Source organism: Octodon degus, unplaced genomic scaffold (assembly GCF_000260255.1).
Source record: "Octodon degus isolate 3935 unplaced genomic scaffold, OctDeg1.0 scaffold00046, whole genome shotgun sequence".
NCBI lineage: Eukaryota > Metazoa > Chordata > Mammalia > Rodentia > Octodontidae > Octodon > Octodon degus.
The window spans coordinates 9,253,824-9,270,925 of NW_004524622.1; the positions used below are offsets into that span (position 1 = coordinate 9,253,824).

Sequence of the window (17,102 nt, forward strand, 5' to 3'; positions counted from 1 at the left end):
TTAAAAAAAAAAAAAACTTGTTTCTGTAAAGGTAACTTATGAGGAATGAATTATTCCCTAAGGAAGCTGATGCATATGTCATCGCTGTCTCTCTGGCTCCCAGGCTATCATGTAAGTCTGTGCAATGTGTGCAGCTTCTGAAGTATCAGGCTGAGTAGATCATCTCCATCCGTAATGATGTTGCCAAGCTCAGCTGAAAGCCTGCGTACTTGGAAAGTGTCTCTGAATTCTCATTGCCGTTTCCAGTTGCCAACCCTGCGTTCACTTGTTCAGTAGTCTACAGTTTGCAGTAGGTACTTGTATCCACCATCATACTTGGGCTTAAAATATCCCTGTGCAGTGGAAACCCTCCTAATCACCTGGGGGAGCCCTATTTGTCTTTCTTCATGGCTGCATGATACTCTGTGTAGCAAATATACTGTGTTTTAGTCAGGTATTTTTTCTGTAAGTAGACATTTCTTTTGCTTCTACTTTTTTTTTTTTCTCCTAAGGACTGTTTTGAGACAGATATACTTCACATGAATCATCAAAGCTGCTGCTGGTTATATTTCTAGGTAATGTGATTACCTCAGTAACAATAACCAAAACTGGGATTGTTGGGGTAAGAGTATATGGAGGGAGTTTTGTTTTGTTTTGTGTTCCATTGCTGGTGGTCATGTCCAAATCCTCACACATGCCAAGCAAGTACTCTTGTCACTGAGATGTATCTCCAAGCCCAACTATATCTGTATATTGTCATCTGTATCTGTATATGTTCAAGAATTTGTTTGCTTTACAAAAAAAATTAGTTTACATTTTTATCAACAAAGGATAAGAACCACTTATTTTAAATGTCTGCCAATGTGAGAATAAAGTTGTATTTTCTTTTCTGACTACTCATAATTATGAGTATCTTTTTATATGATTTTGGGGAGGTACTAAGGGTCCATCCAGGCCTCCGATGTGCTAAGCATGTGCTGTGCTCCTGAGCTACATCCCCAGTCCCTGAAGGGGCTAGTTTTTTTAAAGAGAATAAAAAAAAAAGATACAGAGTTTCAAAGCAAGATAATAGAAAATCAGCAACAGTTCTTGTATTGCATATTGTTACCGCTAAGGTAACTGTTCAGATCACCAGATACAGGCATGCGCAATTGATCGGTTAGGCATTAACTGTTCCTTTCAATAACAGAAATCGGTAGTTTAATTATCTGAGCTATCTTGTGTGTGTGTGTGTATATATATATATATATATATATATATATATATATATATATATATATATCCTTCTTTCTTTTCTCCTTTTCCCCATCCTAGCTGTTCTTTCCTTTTGAGCAGTCTCTTTCCCTTTCACAATATCTACTCTACCTTTTGGATTTTATTTACTTTTTCAGTTTCTTATGCTAGGGAGACGATATGATGTTTATACATGCAGGTCTGATTTATTTCACTTATGAGTATGGTCTTTAATTGCATCCATTTACCTATAAAAGCTTCAAGTTTTTCTTTTTCTTTTCTTTTCTTTTCTTTTCTTTTTTTTTTTTTCCAGAACCAGGGATTGAATTCAGGCCTTTATGCTTGCCAGGCAAGCGCTTAGTCTACTGAGCCATCTCCCCAGCCCACCTCAAGTTTTTCTTTATAGCTGATTAATACTCCAATGTATAAAAATACCACATTTTTTTTTAATCTGATCCTCAGTTGATAAGCATTTGAGTTGTTTCCAAGATTTCTGGAAAAATACCCAGAAAGGGAATAGCTGAGTTGAATGGGATAGTTTTTTGAGGACTCTCCACACTGATTTTCACAGTGGTTTTACCAGTCTGTACTCCTACCAACAGTGGAGAAGGTTTTCTTTTTCCCCACAGCCTTGTTAGCATTTGTTATTGATTTTTTTTTTTTTTTAATTTTAGGGAGGGGTCTACAGGGTGTTCAGCGTCTCACTACTAGATCAGACTTGTAGTGATCCACCTGTTTACAGTCTTCCAAGATCTGGGATTACAGGCGTGTGCCACCACACCCAGTCTCAAGTCTCAGTGTGTCCCAGGGGCAGGGCCGGCACAGCAGGCCAGGGGAGATTCTTAAATATCCATTCTTTCTGGGGTGAGATAGAATCTCTCAGTGGTTTTGGTACCAGGAATTAAACTCAGGACCTCATGCTTGCCAGGCAGGTGCCATGCCACTGAGCTGTATATATACCTGGCCCTCAGTGTTGTTTTAATTTGCATCTCTTGAATGGCCAATGATGTTAAGCATTTTTTAATATATTTATTTGCCATTTGTATTTCTTCATCTAAGAAGTATGTATTTATCTCAGATGCCCATTTTTGGGTCTTTGAATTTGGGGGGCCTGATTTTTCTGTTTATATGTTCTAGATAGAAAGCCTTTATCAGAGAAACAGTTGGCTAACATTTTCCCCCAATTTGTGGGTTTTCTTTTTACTTTGTTGGTGATTTCTTTGATGTGCACAAGTTTTTTAATAAGATGAGATCCCAGTTATTGATTATTTAAAGTATTTCCCATATAGTTTGGTTTTTGTTCATAAACTCTACCTCGATGTAGAAGTGATTAATTTTAATTGACTTTGGCCCAAATTTAAAAAAATTTAACTCCTGAAGACAAGGGAAGGACCATATACAACCAATATACCTTTTTCACATCTAAACAAAAATAACATTTTTTTCAGTATGGAACTCAGGGCCTTTGCACTTAACCCTCTTTTTATTTCTTATTCTGAAACAGAGTCTCACAAAGTTGCTTTGCCTGTCCTCAAGCTTGTGATCCTTTTCCCTCAGATTTCTAGAGTGCTGTGATTACAGGTGTGGCCCACCACGCCTTGTTTGGATTTTTGTTTTGTTTTGATATTATGAGAGTTGCTTTGTGCCAGACTTGAATCCCTTCGACTGCTTTTATATTTCCATGTTTTGTGAATAGCTGAGGCCTGACTCCTCCCAAAGTTTTCTCTCACTGGGTGTGAGTTCTGCTTGTTCGGGCCAGCATTCGCTCTGAGTGCTGGGATCTCTTGTCCAGGCTTTGGGGCTCAGTTCTGTTGCTGGAATGCCCTGGACAGACTCACTTCCAGGAGTTTGCCAAGATCTGCAGCTCATGTCATCCCCTCAGTGTACCACTGTCTTGTCTTGCTACAATGATCTAATGAAGGTCTAGAATCCAGAATGTCTAAAAAACCCTTACAACCTAATTTTAAAAATCAGCAAAGAATTTGAATAGACATTTCTCCAAACAAGATAAATAACCAACAAGCATTTGCTAGATGCTAAATGTCATCTGTTATTAGGGAAATGCAGGTCTAGGTCTAGGCTACAGTGAGCTCTACTAGGATAGTTATAATCACTAAGATGGAAAACAAGTATTGATGAATATGTGGCAATTGTATCTCTGTTCCTTGTGGGTGGGCATGTAAATAGTACAGCTTCTGTGGCAAACAATTTGGTAGTTCCTCAAAAAGTTCAACTTGAATATGCCCAATCAAGTCTGTTTCTCAGTGCCAGCCCAAATCATCAATAACAACAGCCAGAAGGTGGAAACAGCCTAAATGTTCACCAACAAATGAGTGCCCAGAGGAAGCGAGTGGGTGCCTGTACGCAGTGGAACTCGTTTTGGATGAGTACATAGGGCAGGCATAAACTGTCTCGAGTGATGGCAGAACAGGTGACCATGGACAGGAGCAAGGCAGATTGGCCATCACTGAGGGCGAGGGGAGCGTGTGCGTCTTGCGTGCAGGATTGCCTTGGGAGGAGATGAAAATGTTCTGAAAGTAGAGAGAAGTACTGGCTACACACGTAGGGAATGTTGAGATGCAACTGAATTATTCCCATTTAAATTGTTAACTTTATGAGTAAAGGAAAGAAAATCTGGACCCCAGTAGGTGCATAAGACTTTGGAGTGGGCTGAAAGAAAATATAAGGAGAGTATTTAAGGTTGAAAGAAAGTGCAAAGTGCAGACATGGTGGCACCTGCCTGTAATCCCAGCACTCTGGAGGCTGAGGTGGGATTAGGCCAGCCTTGGTGACATAGCGAGCTGAAGGCCAAACTGAACTGCAGAGTGAAACCCTGTCTCAAAATAAATAAATATGAGTGGATGGATGGATGGTTGGGTGGGTGGGTGAATAAAAAGAGACCAGTTCGAATTTGAGCTGGGCAGTCACTGGCAGGGAACTTGCACAAATCAGGAAGACCAGTTTGCGCAGGCGTTGTGGGTGAGGGAGCCTGCTGCTTACAAAGGCTCCCCAGCTCCAACTCGGAGTGGTCTCTTGCCTGTAATACTGATACTCTGGGAGGTGGAGGCGGGACGATCACAAGGTGGAGCCCAGCTGGGCACCCAGAGATACCTTGGCTCCAAACTTAAAAAATTAAAAATGTGCTGGGGGTGGATCTCAGTGCAAAGGCAGTAGTGAGTTGAATCCCCAGTACTGAAAATAAAAGAAAAAAGCACGCACGTACACACACACACACACCTCGCCCCCGCACCACCCGCTGGGCTTGCACCACCCGCAGGGCTTGCTGATCCCAGAGGCCCGCTGGAGGCAGCTGTGGCTGTCGCTTTCCTAACACGAAGGTGAAAAGCTGAGGCTCAGCCAGGCGCTGGGGAGCGCAGCGGTCGCGTTCCTGGCGGCTCCCAGCCCAGCCTGCAGCCTCGGCCCGCCCCGCGTTCCCGCCCGGCCGACCTTCCCGCAGGAGCGTCCCCTTCCGTCCTGCCTCCTGGGCGGGCTCAGCTCCTGGGCTCTACCTCGCCGCCCGTACCCCTCCCCGGCGCCGCGGCGTGGCCCTTTGTGCCCATTTCCACCCCTAGCGAAGCGGACGTAAACGTCACTCCCACTTGGCGGACAGCGCCAGCGGCACGGAGAAGCCCGCCCTGGCCTGCGCGGGTGCAGCCCCGATCGCTGCGCCCCGGCCGCGCCCCCGGCGCCCTAACGTTTCCGTCTCTCTCCCGGGTCCAGGTGGAAGTGAAGCCATACGTGCTGGACGACCAGATGTGCGACGAGTGCCAGGGCACGCGCTGCGGAGGGAAGTTCGCCCCGTTCTTCTGTGCCAACGTGACCTGCCTGCAGTACTACTGCGAGTACTGCTGGGCGAGCATCCACTCGCGCGCCGGCCGCGAGTTCCACAAGCCGCTGGTGAAGGAGGGAGGCGACCGCCCGCGCCACGTGCCCTTCCGCTGGAGCTGAGCCGCCCGCGGGCCGCCAGGAGGGAAGGAGGGCACTGCCTCAGGGCTTACAGTGTTTGGAAATCTGTGCATTCGTTCTCGATTTTTAAAGAAGAAAATGGGTCTTTTTATTATTACTATGATTTACAGTCATATAACTGAACTCAGTGTCCAGTATAATGCAAACTTGCAGAGTGTATAACGGTACTGATCTGCACTTTGATTCACACGTTTGTCTGCTTGGTACCTTAATTTCTTACACCTGATCTGTCACTCGTGACAGTGCATAGACTGCCATTCTCATCAGCGGCCATCGGGTTAGTGTCTGTGATTCTTTTATTTGTTGTTGTGTTATCGTCTGATTGTTTTAAACTGGAGCATGCACTTATTTTCAGAAACTTAGAGAGTTGCCCCTAGGACAAGACTTACCAAAGGTAATACTCGCGAGTAGGTGGCAGATGTAGCAAAAACTTCACGATTCAACAATTGTTAGCTGGGGTCTTTTAGAATAAGGATAACCCTTAATGAAAATAAGCCTTTAGTTGCTCTGTATTTTGACTTTTAAGGATACCTCATAAGCTGGATCTTTAATTTTTCCTTCATGTTTGATTTTTGTTTTGCTGAAGATTTTGGTTAGATCTTTTAGTGTTATGTAAATTTATGCTGCAATAGCTTTTGCTGCTATTAAAATGGTATATTAATACCATAATACTCTATTCAGGCTAAGGTATCAATTAAAAACAAAAACAAAACCCAACAACACACTTTTGTGATGTCAGCTGCCGGAGGGAGAACAGAGTAGACTTCAGAAAGCTTCAAAGGAAGGTCACTATTTCTGACTGCATGTTTACTTAATCAGGTTGCTGCATGCAATAAATTTTATATCCAATGTCTAGTATAAAACCTTCCCACAATGCACAAATTAAGACTCTATATAAGCTATAAAATACTCATTTTTTTAAAGAAAGATTTTTTTTCATTAACGAATTGGTAATCGAGTGGAGGAAGGCATGCCTCGACGCGTGGACTGCTTCTCAGCAGGAAGGGCCCGTACACGAAGGACCTATATTACAACAATATAAAACCTAGGTGTAGGATACTCTTAAAGCAAACTTGTGGATGGTAGATGAAGTACTTTGCGGTGCTCTGTTATATATTGTGCAATTTATTTTATATAGTAAAGTGATTATGTCTAACTGTGATCAAACTTAACTGTTTTAAGCCTCTGTGTCAGACATTAATGAACCTGCCGGTTCATAACTGGTATATTATTAGGTAACACATGAGCTCTTAGTTCCAGTCTCCTAGTGCTTGCACCATTTTACATAGTTTCAGACCTTGTCCAAAACACCAAAGAGCTCATCTTAGCTTACAAACACTAAGAAACATATACAGTATCTAGAGATAAGTTGTCAGATTGACAAGCTAGGCACATCTTTTTAAAAGTTGTGTGATGGTGATGCTAAAGAAGTGTCTGTACAAAACGAGACGGCCTGGGCAAGTTGGTTGTCTGGGTGAGAAGTTAGTGAATTCCCTGGATTTCTCCTGTAAAGCTTGAAGAAAATTAAGCCCTGCTAATACTACCGTGGACATTTTTTTAGCATTCACTCTTGGGCTGCAGATAGTAATATATAAACACACACAATGATTGCGAGACTATGTAACTCTTTTCTTTAAATCTTTTTCCTATGTTTTGGAATTCTGGGGACAATCTGACTGGATATGACACTGCAGAATAGATTTTAAGTCGCTGTGTTTCATGTGCTGTGATGTCCTTGTGCTGTCCTGAGGTAGCATTGCTTGGTTTGGGGTTTTTTTCCTCCGTTGTTTAGTTGCAGTTACTGGCTCTCAAGTTATAGTTTGTTTTCAAAAAGGAAAAACAAAATAGTTTTTTACTAAATTAAAAATGCTTGTCAAATCCTCCCCTTTTGAGGTTACCTCTGGGCTTGCTGGTAATAATTGTTTTTTTCCAGCCCAGACGTGGTTTTGCTTTTATATATATGTTTGTGGTTTTGTTTCTGTTTCTGTTTTTGTTTTTTATCTGTACCAGAAATTTTGTTATGCACTACTACGTTTTGTATTCTAGACAGTTTTCAAAAGTTGGCTGGAGATTTTTTGTTTGTTTGTTTTTAAGGAAAAAGGCATGCTTTCTGACTGACATGATCTTTTGCAATACCTCAATTTTGAAATATAGGAAAGAAAATGATATTTTCTAAGTAAGTTTATTCAGAAAATATATATTAATTTAATTCTGCAAGAAAATGATTTAACAGATGGGTAACTTTATTTTTTTCATGCTTATTTGTGTTTTTTGAAAATGAAGAAGTTAGAGCTTTATAACTATAATATTAAAGATCATATCTAACGTACAGAAATCTACCTAATTATGTGAAAGAAGCAAAACTTTTTGAAGAAGCACCCCTCTTTCATGTACTAAAATAACACTGAGATTTTTAAAAAGCTGAAAGATTGCACAACATAAAGCTAAAGTGAAGGCAAAAAAAAAAGTCATGAAGAATAGGTTACAATACTAAACTCCATTTGGTGCTGAGAGTTGTGACTGGAGGGTGGAAACTACTTTCCCTTAATTTGTATATTTATAATCAAGCGTTGATTGTGCACGACTGACCAGGATTGTGAAAGAGTTCTTCTGTTTGTATTTTTTTAAAGAGAACTTTTTTAGTTTATTAAATTATAACATGTTCCCTTTTGTTTTGTAAATAAATGTGTCCCCAAGTTCTTAATGTTATATTAAAAGAGAGGGTCCTTCAAAAAAATTATTTTTTAAAACATAGAGGTGTTCTGACCTGCAACTTGACTGGGAGCCCCTGGGTAACACAGGTCCTGTTGTGGCCTTTCCTTGGTGTGACACTTGAACTAGTCGATTTTTTGAAGGCTATAACCTTAACCTCGACTATTTGTTGTTATGTGCAATACTGTTTGTACTGTTTGTATAAAAAATAGAAAAAAAAAGAAAAGAAAAAAGGCATAAATCTTTATTGCAGATTTATTTTCATTGCAAACTTTAGACATTGTGATTCACTGAAATCATTTTTCTACTGTCAGATATGTACCTTTTCTTCATGCTGGTATTTTTTCAATAGTAATGTAGCCTTTGTACTGAGACAAATTTTCATTGTTATTTTTAGAAAGATTTTTTGCTAAGAAAAAAATTAAACATATTTACATATTTTCCATTTTATTTCGTATTTTCTTTAAGGAGTGCTTTCTCAATCATTAATAGAGTTGTTTCTGGGAGGGACTTTCATATCTGGTCAATGTCATAATATTATTTTGTATTTTTACTTGGAATAAATTAATTTTATGATGCTAATTCTTTAAAAGTTTATTTTTTTCATTTTCAGTTATTTTTGAAGCTAAAACCTTTGTAATATTGTTACTAAAGTGTCTAGTTTTTTGAAATGCAAAGCTTTATGTATTATCTTGCTGATGTGGTTTACAATAGTGTGACAACGATGAAAATGGTTGGTTATGTAAAGTGATTGGAAATGTAATGGATAATTGGGTAATAAAATGACAGAATGAGCAGAACATGTGAAATTTTGACAAGCCTTTTCCTTTATTACAGTGGTATAGTGTAAGACTAGGGATGTCACAGTACAGGTCTCTAGGGATGTCACAGTGGATTTATACAACACCAGATGCAGCCAAATCTGTGGCCCTGATAAAGAAATCACCCTACTGAAATACCACTGGGTTTCAAACCTAGTTAGGTCAACAGAACGTTTCATTGCTTTTCCCCCCTCTAACTCTTCATTTTGTCGTGTGTGTGTGTGTGTGTGTGTGTGTGTGTGTGTATCTGCCACCAACTGCTGTCCATGTGTGAGATGGTGCCTTTCTCTCCCAAATCTTTTACATGAATCTACAGTGGTGACATCTGTGAATCCAAGGAAGTGGCTGAGAGGACACCAGCTTCTGGGTAATACAGACAGACTGCAGTGTCACCATGGTCCTTCCTGGAAGGGCTGATCGGTAGCACTGAGGAAGCACACCTGGATGTCACCACTGTCGTGGACACTGTGTGTGTGTCGGGCTGCATCTCCCTCCACACCCCTGCCTGCTTTCCGTTAAGGTCCACTGCCCCCCCCTTTCCTGTGGCATCGCATCGGGCCCCTCCATGCATGGTCTGTCTGCCCTCCTGCTGCTTTCTAGTCCCCACCTCACCTGGAAGCCGTGCTGTTCGGGCAGCATGATGTCACAGTGGCACCCAAAACAGATGCAAAAAAAGATCGTACAACTGCAAACCTGGTGTTGCGTAAACAGAACATCCAATGACTTGCTCTAGATCGATGGTGTTTCTACTCGTCATTGGTGGCCTCGGAAGTGAGGTTAATCAATAACTTGGAGAAACTCGAGTCCAGAGATGGCTCCTGGGTATGCTCTATGTATTCAGTTTTGTAAATAATATATAGATTAGATCAAGTTGTGATGTAAAACTTTAACTCAAATTGGGTACTACTGATTGGAATTTTACATTAACTACAAATAAATGATTAGGAACAGAAGAAAGAAATTGGAAAAATTCTTGTTTAGTGGTATAAAGATTATGCTTAGATTTCTGCCTATATCTTGTGTTTTATAGCTTGTTAGTGAGGCATGGGCTAGTGCAGAATGTGCTGCATTTATGCAATTAGCAAATAACTGCTAGTTTTCATTTTATCTATTATATTAGCAACAAATGGCATTTAACTGGGTGAAGCTCCTACCTAAATATCTGAGTATTGTGACATCTCTACTTGCAAGGTTTGAATGGAAGATTAGTCACAGATTAGTGAAAAAAAGTATCTTTTGTTAAAACTGGCTTATTGTATGGACTGTTGCTTTCTCACTAGTTTGTATGGTATGTCAGCTGACATTTCTTTCTGTTCCTTTTCTTTTCTAACAACCAGACTTCTCTATCTCAGCTGCACTAGTGTTCCATCTTACCACAGAGTATTTTATAATTAATGCTGTTGACTTTATACCCCAAAATGGGTCAAGAAGTGGCTCTGTGATTCATGATTGTTTAAATTTGTATGATGAAGTTAATTGCAACAAGTAGAAAACTTGGGTGCTAACACAGGACAACTCTTTTTCTTTCCTGGATACGGTTCCGTTGGGGTATAAAGTATTAGGTATTTGTATTTTTGCTGTCAAAATAATGGGCATAACTTTTAGAGTGTTCACAGCTAAGATCTCTGTATTTGTTTTTCAACTAACAACTAATTTTAAATGTATTGTATCTTTTATTACCTGTGCTCTTAGATTGGTTTTTTTGCTCGTAACCCTTACTCAGCTTCTGCCTTTGGGGCTTGGACTAATACTGCTTGTATGGAACTACAGTACTGTGACTAAATACGGAGCTCAATGCAGCTATTGCGTACAACTGCGTAAACTTTGTAGTTTGGACTTTTTTTCTGTAATAACTTATTAAATCTAGTTGTATGAAGTACTGACGCTTGTCATCCTTGCATTTGCTAAGGACTAAGCTTGGTGCATTTGGTTCCATCTGGGGACACTTCCATTCGCTCGCTTAGCTCCGGTGACAAATCCCTTACCTCACCCTGAGAACGGCACAGCTCCTTCGAGCATTTCACTGCTGACGCGAGTGAACTTGCGCGAGTGAGAGCGTGCAGAGTGTGCAGAGTGTGCAGAGGCGTGCAGGGTGTGCACAGGAGTCCTGGAGGGTTTGTTTCGTTTACCCAGTGCTGGGATCTGGCCCGGGCCTGGAGCTTAGTGAGCCCTCTCCCTCTGAGCCTGGTGCAGTTGGTGTCTAATTGCCAGCCTTCTGTCACACCAAAGCAGTATTCAACATTGCAACCCCCCCAAAAAATAATGAAAAGGTAAGTATTGTTGCCTTAGTTTATTTTTAATTTTTGCAGTTAAACTTGGCCTGTTTTTTACTGGATCTTTAAAAATCCCGTGTTGACTGTGGACACGGCAGGTGCTCTCTTCTAGGTACTAATCCGTTAAGAAAAATGGATCACAAGAGAATCCTTTGCAGAGCTCTCAAAACGAGCGGGCCCTGTCCCACAGCCCACAGGCCGGTTCCTTTGGGGTGGGGTCTGGGCGCGGAGTTTTCAATCCTGGGCAACGACCGCGGCCCACCGCTGCAGACGCTGGGAAGTGGGGGAGGTGGGGGTCCACGCGGTCCGCCGCGCCCCTGCGCACCCCCCGGCCAGCAGGACCCCCGGGAGCCCGGCGTCGCCTTCGGGGCTGCTGGGGTCCCAGAGCCGCTCGGGCAGCAGCCGCGCAGGGAGGTCAATGCGGAGGCCGGAGCTGGGCCGCCCCCGCGGCTGCCGGGCACCGCCTGCCCTTCGGAGTCCTTCCCTGGGCCGCGGCAGGAACGAACACAGGTAGATGACCGCGCACGCACGCACGCACGCACGCACGCAGGTTCCACCGTCCCAGCTCCGGCGATGGCAGAGGCGCGCGGAGCCGCCGGGGCCGCTCGGACTGCGCCGCTCGCGGACGGTTAGCGAGGAAAGGAGCCCCGTGCGAGGGCTGGCGGGCGGCGCTCGCCGCAGGCGCCGAGGACGGCTGCGCGGGGGCGGGAGCGGGTGAGCGCGGCCGGCGTCTGCGTGCGCTCGGGCCTGGTGAGGACAGGGCTGCGACCTTAGCGAGCAAGGGCAGCAGGAGAAAGGACAAAGCCTGCTGCCACCTCGGTGGAGGAGGGCCGGGAAGGAAGGGCTTCCGTGGGAGGATCGGGCGGGGTCTTCGGGAAGGCGACTGGGGCCGCAGAGCAAGCGAGAGGCGGAACGCGGGTGTGCACAGGGCTGCGGACCCCTCGTTCTGGCCTCACGGAGCTGCCGTTCTTAGGCAAGGGAAGGTTGGAAAAAAACTGTCCCTTGCGTCTGTTAAGTCTCAGACGTCATCTGTATAAAGTCTTTCTATCAAGGCGGCTCCGCGTGGCTCACCGCAGACAAACGCGTGGAGGGTTATTTACTGGGACGCGGGCAGGAAGGAGCTCCTTCGACTCGGCCCTGTGCCTAGCAGCTTAAAGGGGATAAAGGCAGAGTCCAGGCCCTATCTGTGCTGGGATAAAGGGAGCTTTGCTGCCCCAGACGTACGTGACTCACCGCAGCACTGAATTCTGGCTCCCAGGGATCGGCCCAAACCAAGTTCTCTTCTTTCAAGCTGTTTTTTGCTGGTTAGACCTTTGGTTAAAATGGATTTGGCTCAAGTTAAGGAAAACATTCCAACTTGTGGCCTTCATTACATGACTACACCACATGACTGAAAATGGATGAAGGGCTCCTTTTCTGAGTCTTGATATCAATTTAGTTACTTAATCTTGATCTCTAAGGTGAAGGGCTGTCTTGTATCACTGGCCACTTTTCCAGAAACAGGGCCCTTCTGCTCATGTTACCTGTCTTCACAGCCAAAACACTGTAATACAGGCGCAGGCAAGATAGTTCATCGGACTAAAGTGCCTGCTTAGGCAAGTGCAAGGACCTGGTTAGATTCCCGGCACTACATGCAGGGCCAGCCCCGCCTCCAGGGCGGGCTAGGCTGCCCCTCCCCCAAAAAATCACTGTAATCCAGACCCACTAGAATGACTAAAGCCTGACTGAAAACACACTGTGTTCAGGAACATTTAGACTATATGCAGTTATTTTGGAAAACTGCAAAAGAATGTGTGTACCCTATGAGCCAGATTTTCCACTTAGGAGTATCCTCCCAACAGGAAATGTTTGCAAGATATAAGAATAATCGCAGCAGCACCATTCACATAGCCCCGAAGTGCAAGCGACGCAATTGCCTGCCACAGTACAGTGGGTATGTTTTGTCTGTATATGGACAACTAGAGAGCAGCAAGGAGGACGGTCTGCAAGTGCTGGGGGTGTAGCTCAGGGTAAGGCGCAGGCTTAGTGTGCACAAGGCCCTGCGTTCAATCCCAGCACCAAAATGGAAAAAACCACAGAAGAGCACATAACACCATTCCGCTTACATAGAAGGGTCAAGGAGCTACTGCAAGGGAACATGCAGGTGCTAGTAGGTTTCAGGGGTTCCAGGGGCTCTTGGGTGCTGGATGTACAGGGCGGTTTGTGAATATTCACTGAGGTACTGAGCTGTGCATATTCTGTAAGTTTCCATAGCACATTTGCAGTAGGAAGCAGAGCTCAGTGAAAGGGAGAAGCCGGCGTCGGACCACTTGGGAGAAGGCAGTCTTCCTGTCACCGACCCTCTGCATTCAGGCATAGCCCGACTTCCTCCCTGGCAGCGCTGCCACAGTGCGCCTGGACTGCGGGCTTCCTCAGCCCCCAAGCCTGGATTTCCCTGCTCCGCATCGCCCCTTCCTGTCTTCTTCAGCCTCCTCAATGCTCCTCCTCAAGCCTGTCTATACTGAGGGGGATTTGTTTATTAAATGCAGTCAGCTGAGGGTTGAAGAGTAGGAAAAACTTCCATTTACTCTTTGAAGCTGATGCTGAGCGCGGTGCCTTCCCGTGCCTGTGCTGAACTGTTTTGTCACCATCAGAGATCTACTGACCCTACTTCCACATTAGAGTCTTACTAACATGAAACTTAAAAAACTTTCTGAGATAGCTATCGATTCATGTAAGAGTTTAGAGATCCAAAAATAAATAAATAATTTTTAAAAATAAAATAAAGAGTTTAGAGATCCAGTATGTTCTTTATCCAGTTTCCCCCTAAAATCTTGCCAAACTGTTTTCTATCACAACTAGAAATGGGCACCACCAGGATAGAAGTGTCACACCCACTGTCCTCCTGCCTCCACCCCTTAGCCCCTGGCAGCTCTGTAGCTTCATGATGTCAAGAATATTATGTATATGGAAATATGTATTTTATTTTTAAAATGTATTTAGCACAGGGTTTACAGGGTCTCACTACACAGATCAGATTCATTGTGATCCTCCTGTTTTCAGCCTCCCAAGTGCTGGGATTACAGGCATGCGCCACCACGCCCAGTCTCAGTCGCTGGCTCAGCGCACCCTGGGGGCGGGGCAGGAGATTGAACCCGGTCCCTGCGTCTACCTAAGCAGGCACTTTATAGTCTGCTGAGCTATCTGGCTGGCCCTTGGAAATATTTAACATATACTCTCCAGGGTCTGACTTTTTCAACATAAATCTTGAGGAGATTCATCTCAGTTGTTGTGTATCAATATTTCTTTCTTTCTCTTTCTTTCTTTCTTTCTTTCTTTCTTTCTTTCTTTCTTTCTTTTCTTTTCTTTTCTTTTCTTTTTTGGTGGAACCAGGGATTGAGCTCAGGCCCTTGCGCTTGCCAAGTGAGTGCTTATTCTACTGAGCCATCTCCCCGGTCCCTTATTTGATTTCTATTGCCAAGTAGTATTCCATGGCATGGTTGTACCAGGCTGCTTAACCATTTGCTTACTGAAAGATATCTGGATTGTTTCTAGTTCAAGGCTGTTTTTTAAAATAAATTATTCATTTGATACAGGGTCTTGCTACACAGCTCAGACTTGTAGGGCTGGCAAAATAAATCAGTGGTCTAAAGTGCCTGCTTAGGCAAGCATGCAGGAACCTTGGTTCAATCCCTAGCACTACCCTGCCATGCCAGCCCCTCCCCCAGGGTGGGCTAAGCTGACCACAAAAAATACAAACATAAAAAACCAGACTTATAGGGAGTGATCCTCCTGTCTCAGCCTCCCCAGCAGCAGGATTACAGGTGTACACCACTACAGGCTGGCACAGTTTGTGGTATGGGGATCGAACTGGGTCCTTGCACTTGCCAGGCAGGACTTATGTAGCTGAGCTATCTCCGACCCCCTGAAGGCTGGTAACAAAGCTGCTGTAAACAATTCATGAGCTAGTTGTATAAACACTGCATCTTCCCTGGGAAATGCCTAGGCACACTGTCTGAAGCTTTGTGTGGTGTTCAGTTTTGTTGTCAGCTTTGCTGCAAGGGACAGAAACAGGACCTCGCATGTGGTTGGCCGGTGTTCTGCTGCCGGATTGCACGCCCAGCTCCTGTGCTTAGGGTGTTAAGAAGTTGTGCAGCTTTCTTCTAGGGCAGGTGTGCCCGTTTCCAGGTCCTCCACAATGTGTGAGCCATTTCTCCAAATCGCAGGTGCACAGTACCATCTCACTGAGGCTCTATTTGCATTTCTCTAATCCCTAATGCTGCAAGTTTTGTCACCTGCCACTTGCTATTTGTATGTCCTCTTCAGTGAAATGTGTCTATTTTTGCACATTTTCTAGTTAGACTGTTTCTTTTTGTCACACAGCTATATTTTAATCATGATTTTATACAACAGTTTTAAAGTGCTTAGTACAGAAAATTGATCAGAGTTCCACAGAGCCTCTCAAAACCTCTCACTCAGTTTCCCCCACATTTGATACAATCAAGCAAGTGTGTCCTGCATTGTTAACCAAAGCCCATAATTTACTTTAGGGGCCCCTCTCTGTGTTGTCTATTCCTGTATTTTGACAACTGCATGATACCATGTAACCACAGTCTTAGTGTCCTCTGGAATTCAACTGTGCTGCAGTGCTGAGCCCATGAGCCTTCCCTCTCTCTCCCTTGAAGCCCTGGAAGCCACTGATCTTTTTATTCTCTGGAGTTGTTTTTCCAAAATGTCAAACAGTTAGGGGCCGGGGAGGAAAACAGTTCAGTAGATTAAGCGCTTCCCTGGCAAGCACAAGGGTCTAAGTTCAATCCCTGGTTCTGCAAAAAAAAAAAAAAAAAAAAAATCAAGCAAAATGTCAAACACTTAGATTCAGACTTTTTTCATTTGGTGATATGAATTACAGGTCCTTTATGTCTTTTCCTGGCTTCATAGCTCATTTCATTTTATTGTTGAATCACCCCATTGTGCTATAGACGCGCTGTGTTGTGTGAGATTTCTCCCCTTACCTTTTGGACTATATCCTATTTGCTGGCAATCGGGAAGACTAAATATTCATTATAAGTTTTCTGTGGACACGTTTTCAGTTCAGGTAAATATGTATAAGCGGGATTGTTGAACAGCACCCTGAAGCTACCTATAGCTTTTATTTCTTACAGTGCTGAGGAGCAAACTCAGGGCCTTGCCCACAACGCCTGAGCCACCCCCCGCAGCCCTGAGCCGTGGCCGGGCTGTGCACGTTTCCACGGAGACAGCGGTACTCGGTGTCCATTTCAGCATTTGCTTTTTTTTTTTTTTTTCTTTTTTGGCAAAACTAGCGATTGAACTCAGGCCCTTGAGCTTGCCAGGCAAACTCTTATTCTACTGAGCTAACTCCCTGGCCCCCATTTGCTGCTTTAAAGTTCTGGCTCTTCACTGTTCAAGGAGTTCGGGGCTACTGTGCTGCTTTCGTGCGCAGCGCTCTAGTAACATCCCTTTTCATGCTTACTTGCTGCCTATGTGTTGTCTTTGTGGTGTCTGCTTAGAAAATGCCTGCAGATCTTTCCCCCATTTTTATTTAGGTTAATAGTTTTCTTCTTTCTGTCTTTACCCCTGACTGGGATTGAAGTCACTCTGAGCTATGCCGACTTACTTTCCCAGCCCTTCTGTAAAGTTTTATATTTTCAGGTAGGGTCTCAATAAGTTGCTGAGCTCACTCGGTATCGTCCTGCCTCAGCCTCCCAGAGTGCCAGGGTCACAGGCAAGAGCAGCCATACCCAGCTGCTGGTTTTAATTGCTAAATTTTAAGAGTTTTTGTTTTTATTTTGTGGCTAGTGGTTTTCCTGTTATATTTAAAAGGTCATGACTAAACTCTAAGTCAACTAGACTGTCTCCTAGAAATATTAGTTTTGTATTTTACTGGTAGTGATGGTTTTGTGGCTTGGTTAAGTGGCAACCAATTTTGAGTCAGCTTCTGTGTGCATGGGGTTCATTTCCCTACCCCCTTGTGTCTAGTTACTTCAGCCCATTTGTGGAGAATACTATCTTTTCTCTGCTGAACTGCTTTTGCTTCTTACATTTTTTTAAACAAACCTAGAATAAATTGCTTCTAGTTATGGTACATAATTCATAGTAGACATTCTTTTTTTTTTTTTTT

General features: G+C 43.7%; 1 protein-coding gene across 1 annotated transcript in view; it reads left to right on the forward strand.

The window, feature by feature from the left end:
- Cpeb3 (cytoplasmic polyadenylation element binding protein 3) overlaps positions 1 to 7,645 on the forward strand; it is a 239,286-nt gene extending 231,641 nt beyond the window's left edge. The window contains exon 11 of the mRNA XM_004632058.2: positions 4,933 to 7,645. Coding sequence (XP_004632115.1) covers positions 4,933 to 5,160 — 228 coding nt within the window. The 3' untranslated portion in view covers positions 5,161 to 7,645. The remainder of the gene's footprint in view (positions 1 to 4,932) is intronic.
- Positions 7,646 to 17,102: the final 9,457 nt, after the last annotated feature.